This window comes from Myripristis murdjan, chromosome 18, assembly GCF_902150065.1.
Source record: "Myripristis murdjan chromosome 18, fMyrMur1.1, whole genome shotgun sequence".
Lineage (NCBI taxonomy): Eukaryota > Metazoa > Chordata > Actinopteri > Holocentriformes > Holocentridae > Myripristis > Myripristis murdjan.
In genome coordinates this window covers 15,038,426-15,065,338 of record NC_043997.1, presented here as the reverse complement: position 1 = coordinate 15,065,338, position 26,913 = coordinate 15,038,426, and the positions used below count along the sequence as shown (strand labels likewise).

Sequence of the window (26,913 nt, the reverse complement as noted above, 5' to 3'; positions counted from 1 at the left end):
GATGACTTGGTGGTGAAATACAACTCAGAGACAAGATACAACTGTTCTCTCTTCAGTCTCAGGAATTTTTTTTCAGAGCATTTTAGTCTTTGACCAGCCTGTTTTTCAAGTGTATTTTCTTGTAATAATCTGATACATTTTGCCTTAGCATGTCGAACTTTTGTAAACAGTAAACCGAATATTTTTTTACAAATCACAGAAGCCAGCATTTAACTAGAGTTCAAAGAGCAGGTGACGTGTCGGAAGGTCAGTGTGACCTGCTCATTCACATTAATGGCCTTTTCCTTCTCTGAAGAGGCGTTTTACACAACAGATCACCTCGTCATACGGGTGGCCAGTGCTCAGGAGCTGTCGAGAGAAGGGAGAACGTTTCTCATTCAGTTGAACTACCTTGATGTCTTGATGTCCATGATTTTCAAAGCCACAGCCTTTTAATTACAAATCTTCTTCTCAGACTTTCTGGTTACCACCTGTAACTATGTTGACACAGTGTTTTGTACCCAAATCTTTCAATAAAATGTAATACATTTTGCATTCATGTCGCTTTTATTTTCATTTCTCATTTTGTTGTGTCTGTCATGTATTAGAGCAGGATAACTTGGCTTGTAAAACAGTTGGGACAGCTTGTTGTTTCACTGATGTGACAGATCACACTGATCAGAGTAAAACATGATGGTGCCCTCTAGTGGGAACTTCAGATCCTGACGGCAAAGTCAAAAGTAACACCATTATAATTCCACTTCAGCTCTGCCTCATCTGAAAACTAAGTGTAATTCATGATTTACTTGTTAAACAAAAACACACTTAAAATTAAGTTTTCTGTTGCATTTTATTTGATCATGAGATACAAGTCTGAAATACCTCTTATCACTGAGACAAAATGAACATGGAAAGACATCCCAATTTATTTAAAAAAAAAAAAAAAAAGGAACATATACTGCAGTTTGATGGAAAACAGTTGACCCTTTACAACAAACATTTTCATTTCCACCATTTTTTACTTCATCTTCACAAATAGGAACAGCCTCGCTAATTTAAAAAAAAAAAAAAAAGACTTAAAATGAAATAGCGGTGTGTTACCCTCTGCCAGACACCGAGACGCCTCACGCTGGTCTGCTAGAGCAGCTACAATCTGTTTCCACTCGGACACAATTGTTCTCGTCTGACGGGTCAACACAAAGAATTCACTGTTGGACCGCTCCGCTCCTCTGAAGTCAACACCAGCTGAGCTCTGACTAAACATGTGGCAGGCGGCCAAGGAGAGACAGACTGTGTGTGTGTATGTGTGTGTGTGTGTGTGTGTGCCTGTGAAGACAACCCAGCATGGTTTGTGCGTGTGTGTGTGTGTGTCTGTTTGTGCATGCATGTCTCAAAGTGGGTGTGTAGGACTAATATGTGAAACAAGGGTGTCGGACACCGGTGTAAAAAAGGCACAAGCAGCTGGTTACATCTTGGGGTCGGCGCTGCGGCGTTTGAGCTTCTCAGGGTTGTTTGAGGCCATGTGTGAAAAGTCTCTGAAGATGTCCTGGTAGGTTTCATCACCTGGAAGAGAAAAGGAAAAACAAGACTTAAACACAAGCGTTGTACGCCTAAGACTTGTAAGAAAATCTCCCAGTCATGTAGACTTCATTTAAAGCCAACATTTCTCGGTTGCATGCAACTTTGATTGGATTAGTCTGAAGTCCCTGTGTTTCATTCTTTCATTTTTTAGTATGGCACAGCTGCATATCATCTAAAATCAAATCACATTTTGGAGTTAATACGTTTTACTTCCGGTCACTGACTTGCCGCCAACTATTTCCTGGTCTAATTTAGACTCGTAGCCCTGAAGCAACACAAGTAAACAAATGAATAACACACACAGACACACACACAAACACATGCACATGCACTTTACCTCTCAGGGTGCAGCAGGTGGCACACTGCGCAAGCGGCTGACACCAGTCGGACATCTCAGCGGGCAGAGGGCATAGGCACACGAGTGCATGATGTGCAGGCACGCGCGCGCACAAACACACATATAGACAACACACACACACACACACACAATGAAAAAGCACAGCAACATCAAATACTGACCAGCAGTGTAGATTTGTTCCAAGCAGACAAAAGCACCACGTTTCCATTCATTCATGAGCAAAACTAATATGCTTTAGTAGTTTAGACCAGCAACTCAAAATCCTGAAGATCATGAAGGAATGGAGGGATTGCAGCTTGCATAGTAGTTCAACAACAATATGCAACCAAAGCCCACTGTAAACCTGAAGCTCAAGGGCCACAGCAAGGACCTGGACTCAGTGTGAAATAAATAAAGGTACAGTGCAAAAAAAACTGCATCTTAACAAATCATTTGTTCAAATCTTGTTTTTCTTCAAACGAAAAAATCTGCCAGCGGGATGAGGCAATCCCACTTGTTCCCATTGCTAATCTACTTGAATTTTCTTAAATCACATGTCATTTTCTTGATGCTAGTGGGCTGATCCGCCTTATTCAACCTTGTTTCATCAGATTTAGACTTGTTGCCAGACGAACATCCAGAAACAAGTGAATGCACTTGAAACGAGTGGGATCATCTCATCCTGCGGTCTGATTTTTTCCCCCACTTGTTTGAAGGGAAAAAAAAGACTGAATATGAGACCAAATGGCTTGTTAAGATGGAGATTTCTTGCAGCACAATATGTGTCAGCATAACACGTCACACTGAGCATGATCGATGGCTATTCACAGAATAGTGGGGAAGCAAAGTCCAAGAGAACCAAACTCTGTACTGAATTTATCTCAAGTCAACAACTACGGGGGACAATCCAGTAAACACTGAGATACATACAGACATGAGCAGTAAAAAGACAGTACAAGCTGATTTCTAAAGGCAGCCAGCACACTGCGCATACATACAAAGCCACTACATAATGTATCAGCACCAAGTAAACCTACTGTACAGTACGTTGTATATACACATTTTATACAGGCATGTATGAAAAATGTTAAACCTCAGCTGTACAACATGATAGGAAAAACCCACTTTTAACATTCTGCATCGGTGTGGTTTTCTGCGATTTTTGTGGGTTTGAAAGTGCAGGATGATGTGCGTTGGTTTTTCAAAGTGCAACATGGACCCCTTGGAGCATTTCGCCCCTGTTTTCTCACACAGACATTTCCCTGTCCGTGATGATTAATAAACCCCCGTGTGTGTAATTATTCCCCCCCTCCATACATTTTACAGAGCAACACTGTGCCTTTTCTACTGTCGTACCCTGTGTTCTAGTTACAGCACTCGTCTCCTTCAGCTCGCCCTCAAGTGTTTTCACGCTTTTTCAAAAAATGCAATTCTCCTTTGCAACGGAAGTGCAAACATTTTGCATGGTTTTTTCTACTAAGTGTTCAGAGGGAGGATATGTCCCTGGATGAGGTGACTCGAGCCCCTGGAACGCCAGATGAAATTGGCAATCCAGATTATTTCTGATGTCCAAGCAGAGGTCGAACCCCACAACTCAACACTGGCGTCATGTCTAAATCGCAGTCTTTCTTTCCCCTTCGCTCAAAACCAAACTGTAAACACGCACGTTGAACATAGCATCACATATTGTTGACGATGCCTTGCCCTTCATCACCTCTGCTCAGTTTGACCCCCTAAGGCCCACCCGCTGATGTGGTTCTTGAGCGCCTGCAGGCTCTTCCTGGTGTGGCCCATCCCACTTCCTGTCCCACCCCCAGATCCCTGCCCCCCTGAGTGACCTGATTGGCCAAACGCTCCGTCCATCTCCCGCATCTCCTTGTTCATCTTGGCGATCCGCAGCCTGTCAGGGACGAGAGGAAGAAACATCAGAGAAAAGCTTCTGCTGCTCATTGGTTTAAATGTCACTTTAATCAGGACTGGTGGAAATCAATATCACAATAATCATGAAGGGTTTTTTTTTTTTCGAGTATCAATTTATGTCAAAATATGGTTAACAATAATAATCAAATTAATCCTAACCTAATTAACTCCAGTGAACTAAAGTCCCGTAGCTTATTTTCAAAAATGTTTAAAAACTCAATACTTTGGCCTATGAAGATGCAATTTTTATGTTGGAAAGTGCAGATGCTCATCTAAAAAAAAACCACAAAAAATAAAAAAGAAATAAATGAAAGTCATGTTGGTTGAAGTGTCAAGCAACTGTCAGACTTTCAAATAATATTCCTACTGACAGTTTTTAAATAAAATTGCTTCTTATCATTGGTTTAGACAATGGGATTGTGTTTCATGATATCCACAAATCACCATTTTATCACAATAAAAGTCCAATGAAAGACAATAAACAGTAAGATTGAATTCCCTTTCGGCTTTATGTTACATTACAGCTATTACCTTCCTTCTGCCCCATACCTCTCACACCTCAACTAATCCTCCAACACTCCTACACACACACACACACACACACACACACACACACTGACTCACAAAGTGACAATGTCAGCGTTGGCGTTATCCACAGCGATGGAGATGGGGTCTTTCTGGTTCTTGTCTCTGGCGTTGAAGTCGGCCCCTCGTTTCAAGAAGAGACATGCTAACCTGGGGGACCAAAGCAGTGCATCAAATGAGCATGAGTGTGTGTAATGTGCGTGTGCATGTGTGTGACAGATTGCATCCACGTCCACGCCTCCTGTGTAAAAAAAAACCCTGAACATCCACCAGGCAGGTAATTGATAATCCTTCCTGCCTGGAGCTGTAGAAAAAAAAAAAACATATTCATGCAAAACAGCTTGTAGTCTTATTTTTAAATGACACAGGTGAGGCCTGGAATAAAAATACAGAGTTATGCTCCAGACAATTTACTGTGCAAAGATGCAGTAAATTAGTTTTGACTTGCATTTGCCTTCATTAGTTGTGTCCGTCTTTTATCCTGAACCTCATGTGGATTTGTGTGTAGCTTCTTTTGACAGGTAGGACTCAGTTAAATATTGGGATCTGCATATTATTTGGATTTGCCACCTGTCAAAATGATGTTTGAGGGTATTTTTTTAAGTGTTGACACAACGTTAAAGCTTAATTGGGTAACTCTGCATGTAAGCAGCCCCAAACAGCAGCAGTGGGTGGAGAACTTCTCCCGCTAGTGGCCGTGCCTGATGCCAGAATTTCATTGGTTCAAATAAAGTGAATCGGCACCTCAGCTAGAAGGGAGGAAACATCTTCTTCTTCTTTGTTGCAGTACCACTTCCTGTTTTAGATATGACGAGTGCATTTTTACATAAAAATCTTGCCTAAAGTCCCTTTAAGAGGGCACCAGTGATTTTGTTTCCTGTTGTGCTATGTTAATACCTTTGGGGTGCTGCACCTGAGGGCTTATGTAAATTTCCCTGTCAGTGTGTGTATATCAAAAAGCCCAGCAAAGTGTTAACCAGTTACCAAAATATCCCAAAAATACCCTAAAGTACCTAAAACTGAGGCCTTTGGGGTACCACTGGGCAGCTGCTTGGGGCCCCTGGGATACTTTGGGGTACTTCTGAGTATATTTGGTTAAATTTTAGGGTGCTTCTGGGTGATTAGTAGGACCTTTTTTTTTTTAAAGGGAAAAGTTTGATCTCTGGCCCAGGCAGAGTTCAGGCTCTAAATTATCAGCAGCAGTCGGGCACAGTTTGGGTACAGCCTGAACGTCCCAATGTAAAACAAGGGGAATGACTGTTAAAAAAAAAAAAAAAAAGACAGAAAAACCTACCTGACCTTGTCTCTAGGCCAGATTTTTCTGCTTTTCTTTGTATTTGTATTTTTTTTATTTGGTTTGAACACTAGTTCAAGTAATCCTGGCTTATTTTGTCTTTATTCTTGCTATGATTTAATCCCTCTATAGTCCCTTTCATCCTATTAGTTTATCATCCTTGTGTGGATGATATTTTGATAATAAAAGAAAAAAGGTACTTATTATCCCTTATTTAGGCAATGACCCCTTAGCCCCTGCACTCCATGAAGACCAATGCAAAATGCCCACACATGACCTCATGTGCCCTCAACTACAAAATCGACCTTGGCTGCACTGTAACAGGATGATATGATTCAGCTCCAGGTCTCTCTAAAAACAATCGCTCCTTTCGTTTGAGCTGTTGTTTGGCCGACTGGTGGGTACAGAGCTTCCTGTGCAGGAGGCCTGAGTGTGAATCCTGCCTGTCACATGTCTGTGTGTGACTCTGTGTGTGTGTTTTGTGTTACCCTGTGTGTCCCAGGATGGTGGCGTGGTGCAGAGGTCCTCTCCCGTTGCTGTCTGCCTGGTTGACGTTGGCGCCGTTCTGCAGCAGGAACTCGCACGCCGCCAGGGCGTTCTGGTAGGACACAGAACACGTGAGCTCCCCTCGAGGTTTTTATAAAAGGAAAACACACACTGACACACACACTGACACACACACACACACACACGCATTTTCTACATATCCTGTGTTTGTGGTTTGTTGTAGCCCTCTAAGGTGGCAGATTGTTGGAGTTTGAGATGCAGGACGATGTGATGATTCGGTAGTTTTGCAAAACTCGGTATAAAATGAGTAAATCCAGATATAAAATCAAGCAGGGCTCTGCTACACAATTAAACAACTGATCTTAGTTTAGTAAAAGGTGTCTGAACGCAGCCTGACGTCGACTCAGCATCACTTTAAATATACAATTTTAACAATTCTAAATATATTTCTCTTGTAATCTTATTTTTTGCTTATGCTTTGCTAATTTTCTGAAAGTTTTTGGTCATTTGGTTTTGCCAATTTCTGTGTAATTTTCCTGTAATTCTTTTTTTTTTTTTTTTTTAATAGTTTCCTCTAGTTTTCGGGTAATTTTTTCATTTGCTAATTGCCTTTTTTTTCTTGTGCTTTTGAGAGAAATCAAGTGAGCTTGCTTGGGTTTCAAAGGGTTAAAGTTGAACCTCCTCAAGCTTAAGTTTAAATTTAACTCCACATTTTGAAATTTGGGGTGAAACAGGATTAAATCTCATCTAGGTTTAGAGTAAAAACTAAAATGAGGTTTAGGAGAGGTCTAAATTTAACGAAGAATTTAATGATAAACGATGATAAGTCTGGTTTGAAAAGGGAATCCTTGATGATGCAACTGAGCGTCATAGTCTCTCTCTCTCTCTCTCTCTCTCTCTCTCTCTCTGCTCACCGCTGACACGGCCTGTATTAGCGGGGTGCTGGACTCCTCGGCCACGTTGACCCAGTTGACGTCGGCTCCGTGGGCCAAGGCGTCGGCCATGACGGGGAAGTTCTGCAGGGCGGCCGAGCGGTACAGCAGCGCCCCGGGGTGCAGGCCGCTGAGATCCTCCTCCTCCTCGTCTGTGCGGGGAGGAGACGGCAAAAATTCCTCATAAAGATGTTAGACGGCTTTCACCTTTCACCCCTAACTGGTGACGATGGAGTATTCCTGTCACCTTTGACATCTGGATTGCATAATTCTACGTGTATAAGAGGATTTTCAGTACATTTAAATGGAACAGTTCACCCAAAATACAATAAAACTCCCACTTACTCTTAGTGCAATCCAAGTTTCTGTGTGATTTGGTGAGGTTTCTAGTCTGCTGGAAACTTTGCCAAATCACACAGAAACCATTTTTGGGTGAACTGCCGGTTTATAGTATGTGAAGCTTTTTTTTTTTTTTTTTTTAGCATTTATCAAAAGGTTTTGGTAGCGTGTTGAAACAGTCTTGTTTAATCTCACCTTTATGAATGCTTGTATTGTTCTTTTGGAGGTCACTGGGACTCAGCCCTGAGGAGGGAGGGCGAGAGAGAGAGGGAGAGAGAGAGTCACATGGCTTAACAGTTACCGGTTTATTCTGCTGACTGTAACACACACACACACACACACACACACACACAAACAAAGTACAGCAGAACATGACCAAATTTTGCTAGATCACCAAGTTTGGGGATTCTCTTTGTGTTTTGCAGCCAAGTGAGTTATTACAGGAACTTGAAGAATTTTGAACTGCACCGGGTTTACCTGTGACCCGGGGCAGGGTGGCCCGGTTGGGTTTGGGTTTGATCGCCGGTCGGGGTGCGGTGCGGTCCTGGGTGGTCGCCCGGTTCCTCCTGGCGCTGGATCGCCTCAGCAGGGGGTTGTGGCCCGTCTCTGGAAGCTTTTGGATGAACTTCTTCTCCACGTACTTCGACCGGATCCACGACTCCTTGTCTCCTCTGAGAACACGGCAACAAAATAAATAAAATGAGACAGAGAATGACAAAAGGACTGGGTGTTTCTCTGGGAAACTGCACTCACAGAACAAAACGACACAGGCCTCCACATGCAGAGATGCGTTTGTCTGCACATTTCTGGCTTAACTTGTTCTAAGCTTGATTCTGCAACTTGTTTGTACGACTTTGAGGTTAGAATGCGAAACAAATCGGCCTCAGGCGCTCAGTCACATTTAACAAATGTAGTCAAATGAGAGAATCTTGATCATTTAGGATTTGGGGATTTGGTTCCTCATTAACAAATTTTTGGCACATTCAAAGCACACAGTTTCATCTTTCATAAATCATCGTTAGTCAAAATACATTGCAAGTCTCCTTCCCTTTAGTGTCTGTTATCAATTTAGCCCATGTTTCGCTGGCATATAGTGTCAGTCTGTCAGCTTGCAAATGAAAAAATCTTCGTTCCACTGAGTGAAAACATAAATGCTGCAAGAAGACTAACATTTCCAAAGGCGGCACACCACACTGAACTCATTACTGGGAGCTGTAAGGGCAGACAACAGCGACTACCAGGCCGACAACACTCGACAACAAGGCAAGCTCGTGCTGTGGAAAGCATGCAGCCGCACGGCAAGTTTCCGCAGGACACTGGAGTTACGACACCAGCCATCTGTAACATGTACCTGTGTCACTTCCTGTCTGCGACACAACAGAGAGCAGAGAAGAGGAAGTCAGAGCACAGGGTTATAGAGAGATCTGGAGGGCCTCTTTTTCAATAACATCGTCAATATCAGTACGCAGGCACTGACAAATGGACATCGTTTAATTCTCACTGATTTATTTTTCATTTTTCTCAGCGGTCGTGCAGGACCGGAGCCAATCCCAGCATGCACTGGGCAGAGGGCAGATGAACAGATTGCTAATCAGATGGTTAACACAGATACATGAACACTTGGGTGGTTTAGACTTTGCCTGATTTGTGACTTATGACCTGATACGCGCAAATGTTGTGCACAGGTAGAATTAAAGCTGCATGTAATGTCGATGTTACACCAGCAGGAGGGGCTGAAGGGTTTGTTTGTTCTCATGTCTAACAGGGATGTTTTTTTTTTTACAGCTACACATATGGCCATGTTTGGTCAACAGTCTATCTGCGCAACTTTAGCAATCGTAAACCGATCACCAGAATGTTTTCATATCACTTACTCGCCACGTTACAGCAGCATATGTTTTATTACGAATGTGCATTGCTGCAGAAACCTAAATGCTAATGTTTGCAAACTTCACTGGTAGATAATTGGGCGGTCCTGGTTGTACCTGGGACTGGATGGGTGGGGCTTCTTGATGGTGATCTCGTCGATGCGAGCCTCGTAGATCCTGTTGATGGCGGTGTTTCCTAGCTCACACATCAGCTACGGTGGGCGGAGAGGGTAAAAATTTTGTTAAATCAGACGTGAATTCAGTGCTAATTGTTTTTAGACTCAGAAAAATTAAATCAGTCTTAATCTGTTTAAAAATAGAAAAGGCGTGTACTGGTTTCTCTAGCTGAGTCTGCGTTAAAGATAACACACTATGAAACTATGTGTGAACTGTGAAAGAATTGGCAGAAAATTCCATTTTTTTTAAACTGAACCCTTTATTTAGTCCTATAACAAAATCTAAAAAAAAAATCAAAAAAAAAAAAAAAAATCAAAAATATGTTATTACACAACCTTTCTGTTATATGATATATGATATGTACTTGAAGTGCCAATGGTATGGTCCAGGGTGAACAGGGGAAGTGTTCAAAGGTATACAACAGTATTGAAAACGGAAAACAGAATTGAAAACGTATCATATATGATACAAATGGCTTTATAGGGTTAATAGGTGGAGTTACCTTGATGAGCTCGGGCTCCCAGGTGTCGAGGGTGAGGGAGCGCACTTTGGAGAAATGGACTCCCAGGCTCCTGTTGGGAGGAGAAACCTTTGTAAAAGTGATAATTGCAGATGTTCACCTTGACCAGTGTGTGTATGTGTGTGTGTGTGTGTGTGTGTACCTGTGTATGCCGGAGCAGACAATACACAGTGTGATGCCCAGATTGATGGAGGCCCAGTCGGGACCGGGCTCTCCGCAGTCGCAGCACTGCCTGTTCCCCGGGATGGCCTGCACCTCCTCCAGCGCCCCGCGGTCCTGGGTCTCCTGCTCGCCGCCACCTCCTCCTCCTCCTCCCACACTGCTCACCGACACCGAGCTGCAGCGCTGCCTCTGATGAGCACACACACACACACACACACACACACACACACACATGTAAGAGCACAAAGCAACGAGTGGCCATCTTCCTACGCATCTCCTCTGATTTAACTCCCACTTAAAACATGCATATAGAAGACAATGCATGTGTGTGTAAGTGTGTGTGTGTGTGTGTGTGTGTGTGTGTGTGTGTGCTCTCACCGGGCTGTGTGGGTCCTCTCTGCGCTCCTGGAAGGCGGAGGCGATGCTGTTTTGGACGGCGCTGATCCACGCCTGCTGCTGCCTCTCCGAGTCCGCCTGCAACAGACAGCTCCTACACACACACACACACACACACACACACACAGTAAACACCACAAACATCATATTTCTCAGGGTTCTAATTCTCCACATAGCAACAGTTAAACCCAATCAAACATGATTACTGCAGCGACAACGCAGCAGTAATGAACAAACACACGGACACACGCATTGTCCACGGATGCATGCATACGTGCACGCCCACACACACACACACTCACATACAGACACACACATGCACACACACTCACTTGGAAGGAGAGACCACTTCAAAGCAGAACCGCCTCTCATTTTCAGTGCTGGGCTTGACTGTGCAAAGACGCAAGTCCTCCACCACAACTGTAGGCTGGTCCTGAGAGAGACGCACACAGGAAGAACATGCAGGTCAGGCTACGTGTGTGTGTGTGTGTGTGTGTGTGTGTGTGTGTGTGTGTGTGCGGCGAAGTGATTGTGTAACCTGTGTAACTCTCTTGGGTCTTGAGTAGATCCCCTTTTTGCAAACAAATGTGTAAAGCAGTGACACTTATTTACAATTCACCTTGTATTTCTTCTGATAGACCAGCTGATTTTTCTGGATTGAAAACCAGCGCCTAAAAGCAGCAGAACAAGAAGAGAGAGAAGGTCAATAATGCCAAATGATGAATTTTAGATGAGAAGCTCCTGTAAAATAATGATGCAAAAGGTGGAAACCATACAAAAGCACATTTATCAAGATATGAAGGGAATGATTAAAATGTGGAAACCCTGCAGGACGAAGACAGAAATGAGGAGGAGGAGAGGGGAGCACCAAGGTTATTACAGTTTTGCATTATTCATTCGTTTTTATTTTTATTTGGTCTTGACTTTTTGATTTCAATCTCAGCAGCTAGTTTCGTTTAATTGTATTTTTTGAAAATGCTTAGTTTTTATTAGTTTTCAGTGTCAGTTTTTTTGTCCTGTGGGGCATCTGTCTGGAACAAGCTTCAAAAATATTCAACAAAACAGCACAACATTTGAAAAAAATGTATTCACTTAGGACAGATCAACAACCAAATAAAATGATAGAGACTAATAATTTTAGTTCATTTTAATTAGTTTAGAAAACACACAATATTCCACTTAGTTATCTTTTTTTTTTGTAAAGCCTCGTTTTTCTTTTTATTTCAGTTAACGAAAGTGTTTTTTCACACCTAGTTTTGATTACTTTGCTCATTTTTGTTAACAACAATAACCTCGGAGAGCCCAAACAGAGAAGAAACCGTAAAGATCCAGTCGACAGCTCCGGTCAGCCCGTACCTGCTCCAGGTTTTGAAGGCGTTGCTGGCTCTCTTGTAGAGGTAGCCCTCCATGGCTATCCCGTTAGCTGCATCCGCACTGAAATCCATGATGGAGTCGTCGTAGGACATGTCCTGGCAACCAGACATTAACAAAACATAACACAGTGAAAAAACTGGGATATAACAGACGTGAAAACTCTGGATTCATGTCACCAATCGATCCTTTTCTCAGCTCTTCCTTTAGCTGTTTTTTAATTAAAAATCATGATTTATGTGAGGAATGTCTTTTTTTAAAATGTGTTCGCTTATTACCTTTTTCTTGATGGCAGCGTGTCTTTGCTCCATATCCCTCTTCTCCCTGGCAGAGTTCAGGACGAGCTGAGTGTGCTGGAAGACAGACGGAGAGACGGAGAAGTGAGGAAGAGAGTCGCAGGGAGCTTTAAACTCCATGCCAGCAACGCGTGTTGATTTTCCAAATATTGTCAAATTATCCTAGAAATGATAAGCCTCATGTGGGACGGAACATAAACAATGTTCTCTCAGCCTGCAGAGCTAACATCAACAATTTGTCACGGCGCTCATTTCTCATCTTTTCACATATTTCTTTATTCACGGTTTTAGTTATGATACTTAAATCAAATCAAATCAATCATTACTCTTATGAAATTACTTATAAATCATGATTTTGATTTGATTACGAGGCAGGATGGACGAAGAAAGGCAGATTTACATGCAGAGTTTTGCAGACAGTGGCTCGGATGTTGCTTCAGGTTGTATTTGGCAGCTTTTCATATGCATGTTAATATTCTGATCAAAAAAAATATCCTGCGTGGATCGAGCAGGCTGGAGGACATCGTGGACACACAGCTCAGCCAACAGCTGCTGAGAGACAAAGTGTGTTTACACGCCTCAGTGTCAAAACCGTGTGGGTGTATCCCAGCTCTTGTAGTTATAACGACAACAGGATAATATGATTTTTATGATTTTGTTCTGAGCTTAACACGGGATATGACACTTACACAAGGCATCAATTACACCAAATACATGACTATTCAAGCAATATCAGAATGAAAACGTGCATCTATCAATCGTTCTAATTAGTTTTGCAGATGTGGTGTTTTTCATTTATTTAAGTTTTTTTCATGCACGTGTTGTATTTCTTGGCCGGGGCACTTGAAAAAGAAGATTTATTTTCAATGTCCCAACTGGGGATAAATAAAGGATTTGAAAAATTTGGTAAGACTGAAAAAAAAAAACAAAACTGAATGAATCTGGCACAAATAAATAAAAAAGTCCTCAAAGGAAAAAATGTGTAAATAAGTGACAGAGGCGATGACTGTTGGGTTATTAATAACAGACGGTTTGTGAGGGGTTTCCCATTCATTGACAAAGTCTTAGAGGTCACATGTTTACTGCATGGACTGAGATGGAGCAGCACGCTGTCATGCATCTGTTTCTGTTTCTTCTCATGTCTGTCAAGTTGCTCTACTGCTTCCTGTCTGTCTGCACACTTCACTGAACACTTTTCTGTCTGCCTCGAGCAGAGATGGACAGACCGGAGGGAGAGGTTATCACCCCAAACTCGGCTTTTGCAGGAAACAGGAATTAGGAAGTGCTGAACCTCTTCCTGCGTCCTGGGCCAAAGTCAGAAACAACATCAGTGGTTTCTCTCTTGTAGAAAGTTTCTCAGCCTGCTGTTTTCCCCCCAACTCTCTCCATCTCCATCTCCATCTCTCTCTCTCTTTCACCCAGTTACTCTCTGTCTTGTCTTTTCCCATTAAAACAAGGAGAGCTTTGTTGCTGCGGTTTTTCGTCAGTCTCATTTCATTTCGCAAGCCTGTTTCAGCGATGTACGATGTTGAATGCCGCTGGTTTTTCGTTTTTTACCCACTGTCACAGGCATGAAAAGGGAGACCAACACCGTGTCACACTCTCTCACGCGCACAGACATGTGAAACATTTCCTGTTGTCGTAACGGCGCTCACTTTCTCCTGTCACAACGTCCCGGGTGTGTGATGTCATCTTGTGACTCCCTGGCTCCGCCTCCCGAGAAGCGATCAGCAACCGTGCCAGATGTAATTATCTGATACAACAATTTGGCTGAAGGCATTATCTGTCTGTAGTCAGTAAATCATGCTGGCTGGAGTTAAGCGGGAAGCAGCGGGGCAGTTGGTTAAAACAAACTTCACTATTTAATTTATGTGCCTTTTTCCTCTTTTTCTCTTCCTCCAATGCAGCAACTGTATGACATCAGTGAGCTTATCTCTTTATTATATTGTAATGACAGTATTTCTTTTGACTCTGAACAGCAGTGGAATTACACCAAGCCCACACTGCAAAACCTCAAAATCTTACCAAGAATATTTGTCTTATTTCAAGTCAAAATGTCTTATTTCTAGTCAAAATATCTCATTACACTTAAAACAAGACATTATCAGCTAAGAAATAACTTGTTTTTAGACAATGGCAATGAAAAATAAGACATGATCACCTAAGAAATAACTTGTTTTTAGACAATGGCAATGAAACAAGCAAATTTGCCTAAAATCAAAATTGTCTAAAAACAATTCACTTCTGAGGTGATCATGTCTTATTTTAACTATAATGAGATATTTTGACTAGAAATAAGACATTTTGACTTGAAATAAGACAAATATTCTTGGTAAGATTTTGAGTTTTTGCAGTGCATCTGTGTCCGCTGCAGTGGACATTATACTTTTTTTATGGCACCAGATGTGACGGTCAGATTTTGTGATGCTTGCAAAATCTCGACTAAGCACGTGTGAAACAGTGAAATCTTTAGGTGATGTGTGTGTTTGTTTAAATGAATCAAACACAGTGTCTGATTGTAACTCCCCACGTGGTTCATCAGCGTTGTCCCAGCACCTCTCACCTGTTCACTAAGTCTGTGTCGATACTCGTCCAGCTGTGATATAGACTGGTGGCCATGTTGGAAGAACTGGGCCTGGGCGTCCATCAGCGACAGCATCTGACAGGAACCACAGGAAGATAAACATTCAGATGAAAGCGAGCATTTTCAAACGCACAATACAGACAACTGCTTGTTGCAATTACAATGTTTTAATTTGCATGAATATCCTATTAAATGTGATTGTCAAAGTCTCTTAATTGTGTTCCAAACATGAGTAAAATGAAATTTCAAAAGGCTGAGACACACAACAAGACAGCAAACAACACTATATCTGATATCAGGTCCAAATTGAACTTCAGCACAGCAAGAGCAGGTAGAAGAAAAACATTTGAGCATGAACTCACTGCCATGATGATGTCTGTCTTCTTCTTGGCCTCGATGACATTAATCTGGAACAAAAGGTACCCAAGCTTAGAGAGCGCACGCATGTTTTACACAACCAGAAACCTCTGGGAACTCGCAGCCAAAACCCTGCAGGGAAGCCCCGAGGCCATCCTGTTGCCATTCAATTCAGCAAAAGCAGGCTCCTGATCGGAGGTGCTGTTGTATATTTTATCAGTGTTTTGTGCGACACGCTGGTTATTTGGCTGGATTTGAGTTCATTTTGTGCAGGACAACACGCCTTCCTGAAACTCTGTGAGCCACTTCTGGCTGACAAGCAGATCTGTTGTTTTCTCACGTGGGTAGACTGAGTCGAACATCTACTTCTCACCATCGCTGCTGTGTGTGTGTGTGTGTGTGTGTGTGTGCATACCTACGAGAGGTATTTAAAAGGGAAAATTCCACTTGCATCTTCAAACTTTAGCACAGATTCAAAACCATAGATAAGTCGCCCGTGAGATCGATCGGCAAAGGCGTACAGGCGCCAACCAGGACGGCCTATTGGTGTCGCTGCACTTGTTACATAATACACAAACTTTTTTGCAACTAGGGTTAATGCACGACTAGGGTTAATGCACATATTTACACATAATGCACATATTTTTTTTTTTTTTTAAGTATTTCTGATTCTGATTCTGTGATTCTGATACAAGGCAGGTGTATCAGAGGGTTTTTAGCACACAGAGGCATCATGGATATTATACATCCCTGTTTATGTTCAGGTACTGTGTGCAATGTTTACTGTCATATAGCACAAAAAAATATAGTATAGGTGGGGGGGTTGACAGGATTGTTGACCAATACCGAAGTGCCAACAATTACTTATGATACTATCACAATACTTTTTCTATGCTAAAGATGGTATCGTGATACATTCTGTGATATGTGATATATAAGAAAATCAGCCATGATACATCTTTATATCTGTAAACGAAGAAGAAAAAATACCCTGGAAAAGGCAAAATGATGACAGTTTCAGTAAAAAATACCTAACAAAATAGGTAACACATACACCTCGTAGGAAGGAAAAGTTGAAAATGCAAATATTAATACTCGGCACAAGAGCAGCGATAATGCATCACAAGAGGACGCATAGCGATTTATTGCATTGTTGATTTTTGGTCCTATCCCGACAAATTAATGGTTACAATAGAACATGTTATGATATTTATTATGTCTTAATGATACGTTTTTGAGGGAACGTTGCTATAATCTCTAGTTTTCCGGGCGTGCATAAATGTGGCTTTGTTTTTCATGCCAGTTACAGTAAACTGTCAGTGTTGTAATTCCTTGGTCACAGATAAGGGTTGACACAAGTTCTAGCTTACTTAAAGGAATACTTCACCCAAAACTACGCTTTACTCAAACAAACAACAAAGAGAACAAAGACAGCCGCTTCTGTTGGAATGGAGTCGACTGATAAACTTCAACCAAGAGCAGCCAAAAAAAAAAAAAAAAAAAAGATATGAAAACGCCCATTTCAAATTCTCAATAGCTCAATCTCAGAATCTCATATCCTTTTTGCTGCTGCTTGTCGAAGTTGCTGATCAACAGCACGGGATTAAAACAGTTTCGTCTTAAATTCAAGAAAATCTGGTTGAGAAAATGACACAAATTCTGTAGTTTCTGGGTAAAATATTTCTTTTAATGGCCCTTTAATATATGCTCACTCAACTCCTGCTCTGCTCTGTTTCCAGGCTTCATGAAAACATCCTTAAAGTATCTTGTTACAGAGACGCCAGCTGTTGGGCTGCTGGACTGTTTAATGTGACTGATGAGGTTCAGGGCAGCGTTACAGGCGACATGACACTCATCACGCGTCCTCTCTCACCTCCAGCACGTAGTCCAGGGCTTCAGATCGGAAGCTCTTGCGGGCGTTGAGCAGAGCGTTGCTGGCCTCTTCCACCTCGTGCGCTTTCCCCCGCGGGACCTGAGCGTTCCTCATCAGCGCCCCCTCCAGGCTCTCGCTGCTGCGTTCAAACTCCTTGCGCACATCCTTGAAGCGACGAACGTCCCTGAAGGGCAGGAAGGTGGGCAAAGAGGGTGAGGTAGAGGAAGAGACAGAGAGAAAGGGAGGAGGGACGGGTGGATGGAGCAGAGGTAGGGGATTAAAGCCAGGTGGAAGGTTTTGTTTTCATTCTAAAGAAAGCATGTGGAGTCTCTCCTCCCTTGGTGTTTTATCTCTATTTGTAAGATAAGGATGATAGGGGACAGTCGAGAAAAACAGGACTGAGGATTACCCTGCACTCTAGCTCATCCATGACATGTTGCTTTCTTTAAACAGAGAAAGGGTGTGGTAAGCAATTTATAGCTTGTTCCCAGGCTGACAAAGGTTAACCTTCAGCTTGGGAATCCAACACAAGGCTGTGAGGTACGAACGCTACAACCTCAATGAGGCAAGACCATAAATGTTGCTTGCAAAAATCCAGCTCATGACTTTGGTCACATGCCATCATATTTTCCTCTCCGTCATCTGCCCTGTCACACCTCACTGTCTCCTCTATCCTCTATCTAATAAAGCACAATTAGATACAAAAATTCAACCTGCATGATAAAATGTGAGAATAAGGGGAGTGGAAGGAGGAAATGTGGATTCTAAACCTCTAATATATCTCTACAGGGTGTGTTCAAGGCATGAAGACACACAAGGGAGTGGCTCGCTCCGCAGTTAGGTGGCTGTGAGTGTGAAAACGGTTTGCTCGTGGGACCGAGAGACATCGCCAAACAAAAGGATTACATGACAAACACGGGGAAGGCGGCCAAAAGCGGCCCACTTACTCTTTCACAAACGTCTGCAGCTTCAACTTGACTGACTTCTGTGTGGTCTCAATCACTTCCTGAGAGAGAGAGAGAGAGAGAGAGAGAGAGAGAGAGAGAGAGAGAGACAGGTAGGCGGGGACAAATCTATTACAGCTTACATGGAAAACTACTTAATGCCAAAAATAATGTTTTCACCAGTGGGCTGCTGCCATTTATTTATTTAGTTTAAAATTACCACCACGCACTGCAGCTCATTAGTGGTTTGACTGGAATGGAGACTGTGGTGCAAAGAAACCAACAGTAACTCAAGGGACCGGCTGGACAGACAGACAGACAGACAGACAGACAGACTCACCCCCTGGGCCTCGATGATGGTAGACAGCCTTCCAGAAAATTTCTCTAAGCACTCCTGTAACACAGACAGACAGAGAGCGTTAGCAGCCTGGATGGATCCAGATTCGCACCCCGAGCCGAGGATGAGGACCGACTCTGCAGAGCGGCTCAGCAGGTTGGATTTGCGTCAGGTAACGAAGCCGCTGATCGAAACCTGTCGAGCTGCAGGAGAACAAACTGGCACATTCCAGCGTCAACATTTGCTGGAGTAAACGTACGGAAGGCCGAATTATCTTATGAAATTCGGCCTTCTTATGAAAGGCCAACCCAACTATTTGATACAAAAATAAACAAAAAAAAGAGTTATTTGTCATGTATTCAAGCACCATGGTAGCGCATTTCTTTCCATAACACCCTCCCTCAGCCTTCCATATGACATAAGCCTGAGTCATTACATAAGTATGCATGGGTGGTTACATAATAATAATATAAATACATATATACACCAATATAAGGAACACTTGAAGACCCAGTGACATGGATACTGTGTTGTTAGTTTTACAGTGTTAAGAGGTAATAACTTTACATTACATTACATTTATGGCACTATTGAACTTCCATATGAACAGAAAAAAGGTATTTGCACAGATTTTATGTTTAGCTTTAGCTCAAATGTGCTCTGACACTTCAGATAAGTCCCGGTCAGCAGCCGGTGTGTCGGTGCCTTCACTCACCCCCATCAGGCTGACCCCGGAGCAGTAGTGTCCCAGCTCCCTGAGGCCGTTGATGAAGCTCTTGCTGGTCTGGCAGTAGGCCTTGCCCGCCTCCAGCATGGCGTGGCATTGTTTCACCAGCTACATAACAAACACACACACACACACGCAAATACACACACACTGCTGTCACATCTGGGCAGCACTGTGGTCAGCAACATCCTGAATACTTAGAAAACATCGCCGCTTTCTAGGGATGAACAGCTCCATATTTTTTTTTTTTTTTTTTTTTTTTTGGGAGTTGATTCTGATTCCTTATTTTGGAATCGGTGGCACTGACTCTAAATTCTGATTTCAGGGTCTGCGGGGGTTTCAGGGGGTTTCACTTGAACCCTCATCCCCCACTCACTTCACCAACTCACTGCCACAAATCACCTCCTCGCTTGACGTGAGGCTGCTGTTTTGCAACTTAAAGGAGAATTTCCCTCTAAAACACGTTCATAGTCTTTCCAAACAGGGATCGATGATTGCATTTCTGGCGTTGTTTTTGATGTTGCTGTGTTTAATTCAGTTTAATTCAGTGGGTAAACTACCCACCGTGATGCACACAGGGAGCGGCTGCAGCTACAGTGGAGCTTTATGGGGGGAAAAAATGCGCTCTAGTGGTTTACACTGAAACCTGACAACTTACATTTCTGTTTTAAATTACTGGTTATGTTTCCTAAGTAGCTGTGCTGAGAATTGCTCCATGTAATGTCAGTGGACAGCCGCAGAATAATAAAAAATGAACATCAAACAACAAAGCAGCATCAAAACCCCAATTTGCATCACGAATACAAGTTATTAAATAATATTGTGCATTAACCTGGATTTTTTCTCCACAGCACGTAATCGTACCTTCAGGGGTAACAGTGGCTTGTCAGTCGGGCCTCTGAGGTGCATTGGGTTCTTATTTGTACCCTTGTAGGTCTTAAAGAGACCACTCCTGTCCTGATTTATTTACATTTATATATGTATGTACTTATTCATTTATTTCTTTATTAATTCATTGTATTTGGCCTAATAAACACTGTCTCCTGATGTTGTACCTTAACATTTAGAGGAAATGGCCTTATATGGCGTATGGAAATGGCGTATATGTATCTTTTACTGCATGGGAATATATATGTACCTTTTTTGGCTCTGACAAAGGTACACATAATTACCTTGAGGACCAATAATTCGCCCTCAGGGGAACATCTGTGTAGACTCCTATTGTCCTCCTGTTTCTGACAGTGCATGGGGGTTTCAACTATGTTAAAACTATATTATAAAGCAAAATTTTATCTACTATCGCACTAATATTTACACTAGTCATTCAGCAGAATTTCTGATCCTGAGTGAGGTGTTTGTTTATGGGTGTGCTGCGTCCTCTCTCACTTGTTCAAGGTCAACACGATGATAAGCCGTTTCTGTGTCGCCTTCGTTTTGCTCGGACACAGAAACGGCACAACACGCAAGGAGACGCCGCGTTGCACTCCTTGCAACGGACATAACGTGAAGTGATTTGGCACTCTGGTTTAAGTTGAAGTACACCTGTGATGTCATCAGGGAACAGGAATGCGCTCTCGCCTCTAGTAAGCGACGACAGATGTGAAACTGCAGCACACACTGACATAAACACACAATGGGGAATTCAGGCAATCAGAACAATCTGCGGTCGGTGACGGGCTTGGAAACAACACAATTCGATGGGGAAGCAGCTCCTGAACTTGCTTCCCTTCGCTGTCAGGTAAAAATACATCAAGTCTGCCACACACGTTTCACTTCACTGCCTCCTCACATGAGAGACATGTGGTCCACAAGGTTCCCATGTCTGTGTGTGTGTGTGTGTGTGTGTGCGTGTGTGGGAAAACATGCTCTTAAAGTGGCAAGACTCAGCGCATTAGTTTGCATGTGTGTGTGTGTGTGTTTATGTGTGTTTATGTCTTACCTTATCTAGTCGTGTCTCCAATTCACTCACATCGCTCTGGACCTCTTCAATGTCTGCTCTAAAAATGGCAAACACACACACACACACACACACACACACACACACACACACACACACACACACACACACAGAAAGTCACACACAGGATCTTACACGCAAAGGTCTCTACCTTTTTATGAACAACCCACTGAGACAGGCTTCCCACTCTGTATCAAATGTAAAATTCCCCGGCTTTTTGCATGATTTTCCTCGACTAAAACGTTGCATTTCCATGACCTAAATTCTAGTGCAGCTCCCGAGGTTTCCAAAGATACCACATATGTCCCACTGAATTACAGAGAAATGTGTATAAAATGATGCACAAGACATACAGATATTTTCTATTTGATGTCACGCTGCAGCCATAAAACAACGGCATCTTGTGTTTGAATATTTCACTGAAAATAAGTGTGATGTGGCTTCAGTAAAGTGTTGCAAACAATAAATAAGAATATATAGGTGACATTGTCATACAATATGGAAAAAAAAAAACATGCATTTTCTATTTTTTAAGCTACTCAAGGGAAAATTTAAGGGACAGGCTGAGTTTAAGGCGTTAAAGTTGCGAGTTATTTTGCTGGGGAAGTGAACATAGCATTAATGCAATAGATAATAAATATTACATTTGGTCAGTTGCTAGTTAATTATTTTTTTTTTAAACTGAGGCTGACAAAATTCAATGATATTCCACGACTTGTCTCAAGAATGTATTAATTTCCTAGACTTAAAAATTCGATGACTTTCCAGAAATTCCTTGACCTGGGTTTGTTTACCAGAATTTCTTCGTGAAAGTAAAGGCAGATAGCACGGGACGCTTGATGGACAGGGTTTGTTGCATGAGATTTTATCCCCCTAAAGATGTTTTCGAGTATGAACAGTGGCCTTCTCGCACGTCCCTTCACAAACAAACACACACACACACACACACACACACACACACACAGACAAAACAGGAGCCCTGTGCACGGCCAGTTTGTCAGTTTCTCTGTCTGCCTCATCTCTTCTCATATCAACAGCTCTGCCATGTGGTTTCCGCTGCCTTCCACCAACGACACCAGCAGCACAGAAAGAGAGAGAGAGAGAGAGAGAGAGAGAGAGAGAGAGAGAGAGAGAGAGAGAGAGAGAGAGAGAGAGAGAGAGAAAGAGAGTGTCTGTTTGTCTGCCTGGCTGTCAGCGTTTGTTAGTGCTGAGCGTTTGAATCAAGGTCTGATGTCACTTCAGGGCCGCTGCTGTTCAAAAAGCGCCCAACCTCACTTTTCCATGACAGGACTGCTAAGACAGGACGGGGGGGGAAGAGGGGGCAGCTGGGAGCGGGCCGCTGGTGAGGACGGTGCAAGGCCTGCCTCGCTAGAAAGACATGTCCTATTCATGTTTCCTTTCATTAGTCTTGAACTGAGACTGTGTGTGTGTGTGTGTGTGTGAGTGTGTGTGTGAGAATGCATCACAAGAGAGAAAAGAGCTACAGACAAGTTTCCGTCGCGGTTCCCTCCCCCCCCGCAGATAACACACTTCCTGTCTCTCCTGTTGATCACCTCTGTGCATCTCGCCTCACTTCCTGTTCACGTCCACCCGGCCCCCGCCCACTCCACTGTTACCTAGCAACATGAGGCCGCGGTTCGTTTGGGTCTGGGTCCCGTCTAACAGACTCAGTTCGGGTTGAGCGCTTTCCCAACTGTCTTCTTTCTGCCGTTCCCTCTTTTTTCCTGTTTTGTGCTTGCTCAGCTATCTGGGTTTATGTTATTAAATATGTGCGTCTGATAACTTGAGCCAGTCTCCTACTCCTCCTCCTCCTCCTCCCTTTTTCCTCTCATCCTTCCCTCACTTCTCCCTCTTTCCTTCCCCCTCTGCCTAACACGAGACCTCGCCACTGCAGCTGCCACAGCTCAAACTTTCCACCGCTGTGCAAGCCTCATAAATTGACTCAGGGAGAGAAACAGAGGGAGAGCCGGGGAGGGAGACTAGCATCACCATGAGGAGAGACAGAAAAGTAATATGCCATAAGACGGCTGCCACTGCCACTTTCTTCGAAACGCCATGCCAGAAACGATCAAGACACACCCAACCCCTGCCAACCCTCTTTCATTAGCTGCTTGCAAAACCAACCCAGTGACACTTCCCGTTTGATTTCACCAGATGTTACTCGTGTGTTGAAAGAAAATTCATCACAGGTCATAAATGAGATGTGGGAGGGCTCGTATGTCAACGCTGAAGGCATGCTTAATGCCTCTAAAAGCTTTTAAGAGGTTTCACAAGTCCAAAATAGTGTGTATTCCCGTGCCAGCAGGCATCTCGTTGCATGGATGGTGACATAATTTCAAGTTGGGCTGGGTGATGTTGACAAATTGAATTGCACAGTGCTCATAAGAAATGAGTTTGTCAACATGTGATGAGATCTGTCACCATTACGCAGAACCACAATAAATAATCTAAATGATGGTAAAGACAGTACAGATATTACAGTGGTGTGTCAAGACAACGCAGTAACATTTCATCACAATGGGAGTGTATTGTGAGATGTCAAAACGTACAATTAAACTGCAGCCCGACCCTAATACCAAGCGGCTTCCTGAGGTTACTTCACTGACACATCAAAACGCAGCCCAGCAGGCACCAGATCAGGGTTTTTTTTTCTTTTTTTCTGCCCTGCAGGCCTCCAGCGTCTTCCTCCATCCTGCAGATTTTAGTTTGAGCTGACAAGACGTGACCTGACGTACGACCCAGACAGGCCGAAAATGAAGTCTGGCAACGAGATCAGCAGTTTAACGTGACTGACCCCCAAGATGAGAGACGGATAAAGAAACCGGACATGTGTGAAATACAGTAGTGACCAAGCACTTCACACAAGCTCTGCACTTGTGTTTAATTTTGACATACCTTTGTAAACTGGAGTATTTCCATTTGAAGAAACTTTTTCTCCAGTACAAATGGCAGTATTACACTTTTTTTTTAATCCACAATTCTCTTAGTCCTGATGTTACTAGCTACTACTGTAGGTTTTGCTTATTAAATACTGAATAAGTTAAAAATAGCAAAATATACACACTATCATGGTTTATGTCAATTTAAAACTTCACCACACACAAGCAGGAGGCTGTCTTTGAAAAGAAATTATTTTACTTTCATACTTAAGTACATTTTGATGTTATTACTTTGATGCTTTCATCTTTATAAGAAAGATTTTAAGTATAATGCAATGTTGTTGTATTTATTCTTTTGCAGGAGAAACACTCCATCAAGGTATAGATCTACTCTTACATAAGCAGCCTAAAGGATTTGAATACTTTTTTCCACCACTGGACAAAATGATTCACTATCATTTCCACTGAGTGACACAAGGTTTAGTTCAGTTTAGTTTAAAAATTAAAGCCACACTGTAAACCAGAGATACAGTGGAGGCTTTTTTTATTTGCAGAATGGAGATTACCCAAAATGTATACCCTGACAGAAACCTTATGGGGTGTATATCATGTTAATTATTGATTGTCACATGTCATAAATTAATCTACACCCTCTCTTTCTTTTATTTTTGGTTAAAATATGATTGCTCTTTGTTCACACTGCTGGTAAGGCTATTTCGCCCCTGGCAGGAGGTCATAGTTCAGGCAGCCTTTTGCTCAGCTGTACATGGCCTCTGTCATATGCGGGTAAGATGGAAAGTTTGACATCTCACCTGAAGCGGGGGGAGTCTTTGAGACACTCCTCAAAGTCCAGCTTGACTGTCATCCTCTCACTTTGGCCGCCGATCACACAAATAGCTCAAACACTTCTGATAATTACTAGAGTTGTTTCCAAAAAAAAAATGCAGCGTCTTGGTTCTAGCTCTCTCCGGACACAGACAGAGCGAAGTACATGGCTGTTCCCGGACGTTTCTCTCTCTCTCTCTCTCAAGTATAATTTGTATTCTCCCCACAGCTCGCCCTGCTCCGTGTTTTCCTCAGAGGACGCCGTGTGCCTGGACTCCCCTTTTCTTGTCGTGCGTCCGAGGTGGAGGACTTTATCTCTCCTTATGAATGAATGCGCCCGCTGTAATTGATGGCATTACCGTTTTATTCTTAGAAACAAGCGCGCTGCAAACTCGTACGAAGAAAAAAAAAAAAAAGAAACGGATGAGAGGAAAGGAAAGGAAACGCAGCAAAGTGTCCGCAAAGTTTCCCGGAAAGACGCGCAGTGAATCCAAATTGGTTAATATTGATAAATTATTCCCATGTGAATACAAGGATGATGAGATCAGATCGGCCGCTGACTACTTCTCCCCAAGGGTGGAGAGAGGAGTGACTGCCTCTCTCTCTCTCTCTCTCTTTCTCTCTCTCTCTCTCTCTCTCTCTCTCTCTCTCTCTCTCTCTCTCTGTCTCTCTCACACACACACACACACACACACACACACACACACACACACACACACACACACACACACACACACACACACACACACACACACATCTCTCTGTTTCCGGGTTGCTTCTTGCTCTTGGTAACCGGTGTTGGCGGTTTTGAAGTTAGAAATAGTTCAAAGCGAGAGGTTTGGCTTGAAAGCAAAATCTGAAATCGCCTGTTAATCTAATACGGTGCCGTTTGCCTAAACTGGCCATAGACTAACATCATGGTGCTTGTATTAAACTGAGAGTAGATTTGATACCATCATGAATGCTCATCAGGAATAGTTTTATGCAAAATGTTGGCCTTGAAAAGAAGTACAAGTTAAATACATGATTTATTTTTTGTTGCAATGCGCCTTTGTAAATTCCCAGCAGTGAGTTGTGAGTTTCACAGACAGAAACTTCTTCTTCAGTTCCCAGGACTGGAGTGTTAAGGGTGTGTATTCTTGTCTGGCAACCTTCTCTGACATCAGTGTTCAGTCTAATCCACTCAATGCACGCTGCAGGATTCATTCACTCGTCTCATAAATTAAACGCGGACCATCCAAACTGAGGTTGATCAAGTAAAAATAAATGAATAAATAAATAAATAAATAAATAAAGTAATCTCCACAGTGCAGTCAGAGCCAGTAGCCTGCGGTTTGACTGCTGGGAGGGAAACTGTAATTACAGCGGCTGAAGGGTCTCCAGCCTGCACGTCATTTGTCTGTGTCTCTGCTGAAATGCACACACACACACACACACACACACACACACACACACACACACACACACACACACACACTTATATGTCAATCAGTCAATCAGTCAGTCTATGTATCTATATGAAAGCAGCAGATGAGATGTGGCTCTCCCTGCCGATCACAAGTTGCCACTGCAGGCTGGTTCGTGTCTCACAATAAATCCTTCATTTTTTTTTTTTGTTTATTTATTTATTTTATTGTTTTATTTGTTGTGCACGTGGGAGGCACAAAACAGAACAGGCCTGGCCTCCGTGCATATGGCTGTTGTCAGAGCATCATAGTGCTGTGCTTCGTTTCCTTCTGATCAAAATATTTGTTTCAGTGTTACTCAGGGAGTGAGGCTCTGTAATACTAATAAATGTTTTTTTTTTTCTTCTTCTTCTTCGGACGGCACGTCATGGGAAGGGCGTAGCCGACTCTGTTGTTGCCAAGTTGCTTCAGCAAAACAATCACTCCAAACAGTCCGCCCTGACGAAAAAGTTTGGCGTGTTATAGAGGGATACTATAGAACTATAAGTCTCTGAGGGAATATAAAACAGGCTTTAAAATAAATAAACTCGCTATAAAGCCGTTGCTGAACACCATCAGAGGCACACAACTCCCTGCTGGAATATAACAGGAAAAGTGGAAGACCATTTCCATCTCAATAAACACACACACACACACACACACACACACACACACACACACACACATATATAAAAAATAAATATATAGATACATATATATA

The 26,913-nt window shown here is 42.7% G+C and overlaps 1 protein-coding gene across 2 annotated transcripts; it reads right to left on the bottom strand.

The window, feature by feature from the left end:
- Positions 1-812: 812 nt before the first annotated feature.
- acap1 (ArfGAP with coiled-coil, ankyrin repeat and PH domains 1) lies at positions 813-25,316 on the bottom strand. 2 transcript variants are annotated; one of them, XR_003929854.1, is made up of 23 exons: positions 24,735-25,316; positions 21,026-21,083; positions 19,075-19,194; positions 18,363-18,416; positions 18,026-18,084; positions 17,079-17,262; positions 15,211-15,255; positions 14,828-14,923; positions 12,247-12,321; positions 11,954-12,066; positions 11,217-11,268; positions 10,930-11,030; positions 10,580-10,691; positions 10,182-10,390; positions 10,022-10,091; positions 9,460-9,554; positions 7,952-8,145; positions 7,670-7,717; positions 7,118-7,287; positions 6,185-6,294; positions 4,442-4,552; positions 1,898-3,797; positions 813-1,542 (listed from the first exon to the last, which is right to left on the bottom strand). XR_003929854.1 is itself a non-coding variant. In XM_030076536.1 (23 exons), the coding sequence occupies exons 1-23, from the start codon at positions 24,785-24,787 to the stop codon at positions 1,445-1,447; spliced, it is 2,289 nt and encodes a 762-aa protein (XP_029932396.1). In that variant the 5' UTR covers positions 24,788-25,316; the 3' UTR covers positions 813-1,444. The 2 variants fall into 2 exon arrangements, 1 of the variants encoding a protein (XP_029932396.1); XM_030076536.1 differs by having other exon boundaries at positions 3,736-3,797.
- Between the last annotated feature and the right edge of the window lie 1,597 nt (positions 25,317-26,913).